Source organism: Gadus morhua, chromosome 18, assembly GCF_902167405.1.
Source record: "Gadus morhua chromosome 18, gadMor3.0, whole genome shotgun sequence".
Classification (NCBI taxonomy): Eukaryota; Metazoa; Chordata; class Actinopteri; order Gadiformes; family Gadidae; genus Gadus; species Gadus morhua.
Genome location: NC_044065.1, coordinates 9,663,683 through 9,673,251, shown reverse-complemented (window position 1 = coordinate 9,673,251; position 9,569 = coordinate 9,663,683). Strand labels below are relative to the sequence as shown.

General features: G+C 45.3%; 1 protein-coding gene across 2 annotated transcripts in view; it reads right to left on the bottom strand.

Annotated features, from left to right (window-relative positions):
* Positions 1-2,642: 2,642 nt before the first annotated feature.
* adkb (adenosine kinase b) overlaps positions 2,643-9,569 on the bottom strand; it is a 91,524-nt gene continuing 84,597 nt past the window's right edge. For both annotated transcript variants that reach the window (XM_030339632.1, XM_030339631.1), the window contains exons 10-11: positions 3,854-3,940; positions 2,643-3,164 (exon numbers count right to left, since the gene is read on the bottom strand). In XM_030339632.1, coding sequence (XP_030195492.1) covers positions 3,040-3,164; positions 3,854-3,940 — 212 coding nt within the window. In that variant the 3' untranslated portion in view covers positions 2,643-3,039. The remainder of the gene's footprint in view (positions 3,165-3,853; positions 3,941-9,569) is intronic.

Here is a 9,569-nt window from a genome sequence, read left to right as displayed (position 1 = left end):
TCGCCCCTTTAGTGCGCTGCTACAATGATACTGTCAATTTCACTTTTTTTTTATATCAACATCTCTAGTGATGAGCTTGGGGGAATGGCACGGCGCAAAAAAAAATACTTACAGTTGACTCTTGTGATCTTGTCGTGGTCTTTCCATGTAGCAGTTTAATGATTTTTTTTTTTCTTCTCCCACATAGCTACTGTGCTGTAAAATGGCATGTTATGCGTGGGAAATAACTTATGTAGAGTTAAGTTGTGTGAGGTGTCAAGGGAGAGTAGTGGGTTATTTTTCTCTTTCTAAGAATGTATTTAAAAACGATTGAATGGCTATTGCAATTACTCCATGTGCACTAGTAAATATAAACTATATGTTTAGTTCCATCATGAACTAATTAATGGACCACAGCCAAAATAGCTTGTAAACAGTGTTCACTAAATATGTTTTATTTCTCCTTTTGTTTACGATGTCACGGCGCATTTGCGAATGATAGTATGTTCACTTAATATGCAGTAACACACCAGTAATCTGGGACAGCTGTTTCCATTAGATTATAACACATTAGTTAACTCCAAATGACTCATGGAGCCCAAACATCTGATCTTTCAAAACAAAAGTGTTTGTTTTCAAGTATATTTCAGTTGGAGGACTACACACAAACAAAATGTATTGTTGCATGCATGTTTACAACATGCTCAAATTCCAGCTTTAAGTAATTCCCCCCCCACACACACACACACATTATCTTAATGACCTTGTGTCTTCAATTTGCTAAATTTTAACATGAAAAAGGTTTCCCCCTGCTTGGAAAACCACACTCTCTACCCATGTCTCTCTCCCACACACACACCGTGACTTGTATTTCAGGCTGTGGTTGTACCCCATGTGTGGCATTAATGGACACGCTAAGTGACAGGAAATGCAAATTTAGAAGGAAAAAAAAGAAAAAATCTGATTTGTGAGAATCCATTTGGTTATTTAGTCGCTGAACAAATCGGCCTGTGTCTCTGAATACGGTCTAATGCCACCCTGGGCCCCAGCAGGTCCTTCAGTGCTGCATGGGTCCAGGGCTGACTTGAACTGGAGCATGTGCCATCGCAATCTGCCCATCCCCCTCCCAGCTCCCTGCCAACTGACACACTGGTGTTCCCAAACACTGATGCCCATCTGCGGGGCAGAACACCGGCCAGGTCCCCACAGTCACTTCTCCCTTTTTTTTTTTTTTTTGTTGCCGGCCTTTGAAGGAATAAAGAAAACGCAGCATGTTTGCTTGAGAAGTCGATTGAAAGGCGAATATGAGAGGAGTCGTAGGCTATTCAAATGCAGAGTTGTGGGCTGTAAATGGCCCCTGCGTTCTTAAAATGGACAATGTCATGCCATCTTGATGATACATAAGAAGAAATGTGCTTTATGACGTCAAAAAAAGGGTTAAGGTTTGAACAGCTGTAAATTGAATTCAAAACAAGGTTTGTTTTATTTTTTTCTCACATATCATTTAGAAAAAAAACAAAGTTTACTTTAAAAAAAAAAGTGAGAAATATGCTTTGCGTTTTCCTTATTGTGGCAGGCATTCTCATTACTTAATCATGGCTGCCTCTTTTTGTGTTTGTGTTTTGCCATCTGTCATCTTGAGAATCAAATGAACCAGCTGCCACGGAGTGTGATCTCGCCCAATCAGAAATGTGGTCCTTTTCAAAGCGCATCTGTGTGAAACCTTAAAAATGGTGCTGAACAAAAGTTTCTCAAAGTTGTTAATAACATTTTGGCTGGAGAATGTTTACACCCAGATGCCCCTGTTTATCATATATGCATAATGAATGGCCCCATTACAAAGAGAAGGGTAATTCTCATACTGGGGGGGGGGGATGATCAGGAAATGATCTATCCTAAAATGTTAACCATACCGTTAATAATAAAAAGCCTATGGGAAATATATCTATAGTTATCTTCTAGTGCTTTGCACATACACACCATGTGTGTGGGGGTAGACAAGGGCGCTAAACTTTCTTCTGGAGCCACGGCACTTGTGTTGGCCCACACTCGGTGGGACGGGCCCCTTTCTCCCCCCCTCTCTGATCTTTCTTCCACCCCTCCCACCCCCAGCGACAGCCCTGCTGGGTACGAAGGATCACCCTAATTTCCCCCCCCCCTCCTGATGATTGCCATGAAGAACCCCAGCCCCCACCACTCGCGACCACCACCTAATCCCCTGAGAAGAATACCCTCCCCCACCCACTTTCTATACCCTTGTAACAGAGACCCAGACGCTGGCCAATGTCCGGCTGAGGGTCCAGTGAGTATGGGGGGGGGGGGGGGGGGGGAGAGAGAGTTCGTATATATTTTTTTGGCTTGCATTTCACCTGCTTTGGCAATGTAAACGTTTGTTTCCCATGCCAACAAAGCTTTTTTGAATTGAGTGTGAGAGAGAGAGAGGAGGCACCATGTTCTGGCAACAGCCAGGTTAAGCTGTCCCATTATTTTTGACGGAACTGAAGCTCATTAGTATGGATGAATTGGTTAATATTTGAAAACCGGGGATAAGGAAGAACCATACGCCCTGTGTATTGGCAAAATTGATTCAGTTTCTGGCACTCAGATATTTGCAAAGAAATATTTATTTAATGCAAAACTTTTCAAAAGTAAAATACTAGAGAAACTTTTAAATAAGTTACTTTAATCATGGTGGGATTAAGACTTACAATGATTGGTATAACTATTAATATGGTTATAAATGATGTTATTTGCATTATAAAACCAAAATATGGTCAGAATTCTTTAGCTGCAGTTGGATGGTTGTAACAGATCGCGGCTCGGCCCACTTTAGTGCCGAAGACACCGCGGGCACGAGAGCCAAGGAACAGTGGGAAGAGGCAAACATATGGCAACAAGTTAATAAACGGTCATCCATTGCCTCTCTTAAGCTGCGAACAGAAGGAACGCTCTGCGCATTCAAGGCCTCGACAACGACGGTTAGTCCCATGAACAAAACAAAAACAACCCTGAACATAAACTGTTCATCAGCCGAAACGCCAAAAACAGTGCTCATGGACATCAATGGAAGTCCGGTTTCTCCGGGAAGGTGCAGCCGACTCTCTGGATGATGACGTTGGCTGCGTAGTGCCCCGCCCGGATGCACTCCTCCAGTGGGCTTTCCACCACCAGCTGGGACAGGAAGCCTGGGGAGGAGGGAGGAGCACGGTCAACGCTACCGTTCTTTGGATCGGTTATCGGTTAGCCGCACAAATCGGAAATTGTAGGACTGATGAAATTTGCAGACGTGCTCGAATATCTAATCTGGGTGAATGGGGCATTCTGCGATCTTTCGCTTCGTATTTGTTTTTCAACCAATTGTGTTGCTGGATAAGCGGGGTTCTGTAAGAGCGAGTAATTGGCAACACAAACTTGGCCAGCAGTAGTTAACTGTTAACAAAGATGTCTAAAGGTTTCAATCAACACCTTGTAGACTGGCCGCTGTAGAAACCTAATTATCAAAATTCTGTCTTTCTTCAGCCTAATATTTCTGTAACAAAACAGGAAACAAGGCAAAACTCCGTCCCCTTGCCTTTTTTGTTTTTTGGCTCAGGCTCTCTCCCCTCCCCCCCGCCCAAAAAGTTCAGACTGCTGGTTTCAAGATTAGTGGTCGGCTAACTCACAAGTTTAGCATGAGGCTAATAGGCATGGGATTGTGTGTGTGTTACGATAATTGGTGGGTAGAGAGTGGGGGCGGGGTAAACAAAAATAATAAAAGTCATGTTAATGTGAAGGAGAGACGGACACAGTCACGCATAGACGCTCTTCATCAGAGGTTAATTGGGGGATGTATTGCAGAGGGAATCATTTGTGTGCGTTTTTGGCCAAACTTCACCTCCCACAAAGGCATCGCCTGCGCCATTTGTGTCCACGATGGCGCTCTGGTCAATGTCCACAACAGGAAACGTGGTCACCTTGTCACCTGTGGTAGGGAACAGAGGACAGCGTTTATTAAACTCATTGCTATCTTTGCCTCAGCACGTTAAATTATTCACGCTCCCCTGTCTGCGTGGTTACATTGTAATTTGTAGGGAAACTTTCCGTTCGTTAAAGGTCATGTGTTTCTCCATTAAATCAGGAGACACAGACAAGGTTTGTTGCTGCTACCAGGAAGTAAACTACTGCAAACACTACATTTTCCTGTCTAACACAAACACTTCATTGTGTGTATTAACGGGAAGGCAATACATTTTTTGGAACCTAACTAGCATTCGTCCATTTATTCTAAACAAGCATTTTCACACGATGAAACTGAGTGTCCGGTTGGATGTGCTATTGGAAAGTTGCCTTTCGACAAGATTGAGCTCTCCAAGTGCACGGGCGACGCGGGGAACCCGCAGTAGTTAAAACCATATTTAATTCAATACGCTTTCCAATCCGACATGAAACAAATGTGTTAATGAAACACCTAGGTGACAAAAAATAGCCCAGAAAACACAAACAAACAAACACTCAAACAAACAAACAAACGGAGGAGCCTGTAAGCGTTGCCCTGTTGAAGCACCTCACGGTGTTTGGTGCAATCAACAGAAAAGTGTACGTACAAAAGTAGACGTAAATGTAAAGATGTGTAGGCAGTGTATTAATTACACAGACTACACATCTGTCGACCTTAAGTGATACGGTATGAGCAGGAGGACGAGGAGGATTCAGGCAACAGTGCCAGAAAAGTGACATTGTTAGATTTCAAAGTGCATCCGATTTTAAGTGATTGATCCTCATCTTCAATGGATTAAATTGCCTGAGTGATCAGTAGCACGTGCACTTCAAAAGGCACTTCGAGAGAACGAGGGAGAGAGAGAGAGAGAGAGAGAGAGAGAGAGAGAGAGAGAGAGAGAGAGAGAGAGAGGGATAAAAAGAAAGAAAAAGGCAGAAAATAAACAAATCTACCAGATGACAAAGTCTCGAGGTGTAGAATGACATTAAATCAGCAACTTATGTCAGAGCAATGTAAACCACACGCTCACACACACACACACAATCTTCAAACGCGCCGAGGGCTTCTGGTGCTGTCGTGAACCTTGAGGGAAGGTGCGGGAGACAGAAAGCGGAGTGGTGGATGAAAGGGGCAGGAGGGGACTGACAGACCTCTGGCAGCGGAGAACCTGGGGCGCCAGCTTAAAGCAGACAAGCGCACGCAAAATAGATCTTAAAAAACGACCACAAACAAAGTCGTTTAATGAGACTTCCCGCCGACCCCGCCGTGATTCCCGGCTACGTTTTGTGCACCGTAGGGGTTTCTTTCCCCGCCTTATCAATTTGATAACTTTTTGGTGAGCCGGCTCCATGCGGCTAATTGGCGCACGGTGGAGCCAGGGCAATATCGCCCGACACCTGAGGAACGATAAAGACCCAAACGGTGGAGGAACGGAGCACCGCAAAGGTATAACCATGTCGCTGCGTGCACGTTTAATTGAAGAATGTGACTTTATTCAAAGCCACTAATGACGACGTCTAAATGTGGTTCTCCCGCGCTCCAAAAGTGGTAGTGTTGAACCAAGGACAACAACGTTTCATTAAAGGACTCGTTCCTCCTCTCAGGGAAGCGGCTGATTGTCTAAGATTGTAAAGATTCACATTTCAATAGTCTGAGCTCTGTTTAGAATCAGTTAATTGCTGGTATCTCGAACTTGGCTTAATTAATGCTGAAGATAATGGCATGCTAATACGCCGACTGCATCATCATCACATGTAAACGGTGCCGTCGATAAACCAAAGTTTGACAATGATCATGCCCTTAAGAGACTCAAGGCTATAGCACTATTTGAAGAGTTGTTGGCCTCGTTGCCGTGGAAATAAAGAAGCCAGGGTGGGACGCTGATTATCACAGGGAATCAGCTGGTAAGGCAGCTAGGCATCTGATGTTCATTATACACTGAGCACTTCTGGTGAATGATTGTGTGTGATTAAAGTGTATATTGACTGGGCTGAAGACAATGAGTGGTTTGTTCAGGGTGGGTGGTATACACACCGCGCCGGGTTCGCGGGGATGTAACGCCGCGACCGTGACACAATGTGGACATTCAAAGGGACTGAGCGCGGAGGCGAAGAATAAGGCAGTGGGCGCCCTGTTCTGTGTGGGACTTTACAAGGTCGCCGCGGAGGCTAGCTTAACGTCGACCTGGTGAATGGGTCGATTACACCGAGTCCATCTCTCGGAGCCTGGAACAATTACCCGTGATGCTTTTTTCCCACTGAGTCATCACCGCCCGTCGAGAAAGTTCACGTTAGTTACCGTTTTTATTTTTTTGGGTGTTTTTTTGAGGACTTGACTGGAACTGAAGTGCCATGTTATCATAGGTTCCCCCTCAGCCAGTTCCCCTTCGCCGGGTGGAACAAAGAGCTCTTTGGCAAAAGTTGAATGTACGAGAGAAAACACTGTGTCCCTGTTGTTATTGGCTTGTAACCGGCCTGAAAACATCAGGGGCAATGTCGTTACTTGTAGTCGGTACAGGCTTCTGGTTGGTTCTCTTTGCCGAGTAATAAAATGCAGTGAGAACCACAACAAAAGGCCATTGATTCATAAAAAAGGCCGTTAGGCCCTAGAGTGAACGTTGGAAGTATACAGTACAGACCTGAAAGCGTTGTAAGTAACCTGTAATAGACTCAAAAACAACTAGACTCATGCCAATATTTCCAATGATTAAGATGCAATTGTGTGCTTTGGTTAATTCCCCTCTTCAGAACTCCCTCATTATAAACCCTTGAATGGCAGTAATTAAACAGGAGACTTTGCAGCAACATGCGACTATTTGAATATCAGTAGCAAGCGAAGCCCTTCATTATTAAACATTGTTCTTTAATGATACAGACACGGCCCCTTAATAGCATAGAAATCTCTCCCATAAGAAATGTGATGCAAATCGGGGAAACCGCGTTTGAAAAGTGACCGCTTAATGTCTTGTTTTGACTGTAAAATCATTACACGGCTCACGTTGTACTTATCTGATTAGGGCCAACGTGGTTTTGACAGATAGAAGGTAGGGGGGGAATGGTTGGCAGGTTGTAAAATATAAAAATCAACCACAGCGACATACCATTTTATGACGCTGATAAATTCAGCAATTAAACAAGTCATAAATCCCGGCCTGCGTGCCTCAGCGGGAATTGCACGAGACCGCTCCGCCTTGTCGGCGTGTCTGAAGAGAACGCGGAAGAGGTTGCAGACAACCTCGCCGACGGAGGGGAAAACAACTCGCCCAGGCTTACTTCTTCTTGGAGCACCTCCTCCTGTGCTTGGGCCAGATTCAAACAGGAAAACAGGAAAAAGCAGCATTACTGCTTTCTTGGCAAACGCGCCCGTCGACATTCAATGTGTTTCCTTATCATAAGCAGCAGCGCTCTTCACAATTGAGTTAGAAAAAAAAAAGTAATAGAATATGAACGTATGCCTGCAATTACTGTAACCACAGGCAAAGGATCATCGCAAACCAGCGTCCTTTATCGAGGGTTGAGAGAAAACATTTCCGTGAGGTGCCAAGCACAAGCGGGAGGTCACTCTCAGACTTATCTGTTAATTGATTCCATTATTTTTCTTTTAAGGAACTCGCAACAGAAACAAGTCTATTCTCCCTTCAGAAGATCTCTCCCCTACCCCACGTATATATCTTAAAGTGACAAGATTACGATAAACACCATATTTCAACTCGCAGAACGATATCGGTAATTGAGTGTAACCCACGTAAATATTAAACACGATAACCTCTGCCTGGAAAGGAAAATACTGCCCTTATCTGATATTCTCCATTGTTGTTCCTTCCAACAGGTGATTAACTCGGGTCATTGTGGTGTAAAGCTCCACTTCTTAACAGAATTTAAATCACCCAGAGGAAAATAAACCCCGCTTTTCTTGTCTCCTCAGGGGCCCCTCAGTGCCTCAGTAGGGGCCGGCTCCTGGCTTCATCAAGTCCTTATCAGCGTTTAGCACCGCCAAACCCAGCCCAATGATCGTTTATTAGATCTCCTTGCTGTTAAGGTTCAGGGCACAATGATCTTAATTAGCGCTATAATGGGGATATAAGCACAAAAAAGCCGGTGTAGTTCAGAAGCGTCAGTGGCAGCCCGATAAAGAGCCACTTCCCCCTTTTTCTGCTCAGTGCTCCTTTAAAAAAAAAAAAAGGAGAAGAAAAACAAAGCCCCATTTGAAGCAGTGATGAAAAAGCAGTTGAGTCTGCAAACCAAGGGCGGGTAAAAAAAAGAAAGAGATAACAATAACAAATTGACATCTCTTTTTTAAGGCGAATTACACCACAGGGGAAGGCATTCTCCCGCCCTTAATCACTATGAAATGGCTTAACGCGACATGCCGAGGCTGGCGAATGATCAAATCCTGACAGGGGGACAAATTGCAAACAAAATGAGAGATCAAGTTTATTAGAGCGCCGCCTCTGGGAAATGAAAATCTTTAATTCTCTTTTTTGTGTGTTGACATTTATTTGGCTGGCGTGAATAACAATGTTCACAGACACCGATTTTCCGCCGCACCTACCACTGTAACGGCGCCGTCCCCTCGAATGATCGCGCATTCAATGACATTTATCATGTTTGCCTTTGTAGCTGACATCAGAAAGCCATCATCTTTCATCCCGCCCGCATTCATCATGTATTTTATATAAAGTTCAGGGCGGTGTGCGGCTCTGTCTCCATGCAGGAGCGATGGCGGAGGCAGCCAGCCATTATCCATCACTAACAGACACAATGGATGACTTCAGTTTGGAGGCAGGGGGGGGGGGGGGGGGGGGGGGGGGGGGGGGGGGGGGGGGGGGGGGGGGGGGGGGGGGGGGGGGGGGGGGGGGGGGGGGGGGGGGGGGGGGGGGCGTTTAAGTGGAAGACTTCACAAATTCCGCTTAAAAGATTTCTTCCAAACCCTGATACAAAAAAAATAAGTCTGGCACTTAAGGATAAATGCAACATTTTCCCCAAGAGACCTAATCACAAAATTCAACTAGTTTGATTTTGTGGTGGTTTGGAGGGGAGGGGGGGGGGGGGGGGGGGGGGGGCTTGAATGGCTTCTATTTTCTATACGAGACACAGCTTTATGAGCATGCTAGGATGACTGTCCAAATACTGCTACATTATTTACTTTTCGTAGTCACACAATATTGACTCCGTCGTTGGCGATGGAAACGTCAACATCAGTGAACGCACGTCAACGCTTGTCTTGAACTCATGTCAGAGTAGTGCACGTACGCCCCTTCCCCGGTGAAGAAGGAAATCAGGAAGGTTTGGAAGATGAAGATCACCCCCCCACCCACACACACACACACAATCACTGGTCCCAACTAAACGAGGGCAATGAGCAAGAAAAAAACCCTCCCAGACAATAGCGAGCGCTCCCAGCCGGTAATCAGAAACCAGCGTCTCTCCTCAGCCATGCAGCTCACCCCTGCCCGCCTGGCTTCATCGCGGCGACACTGTGCCTCCTTAATGTCCACTAACTAAAACGCCCTTTGCACACAGATTGGATTAGCTGGAGGGGCCGCGCTTGCGACCTTCTTCCCAAGGTCGCGGGCGCTGACAGTTCGGAGAGGAGGAAGAAAGGGCAGGAAGTG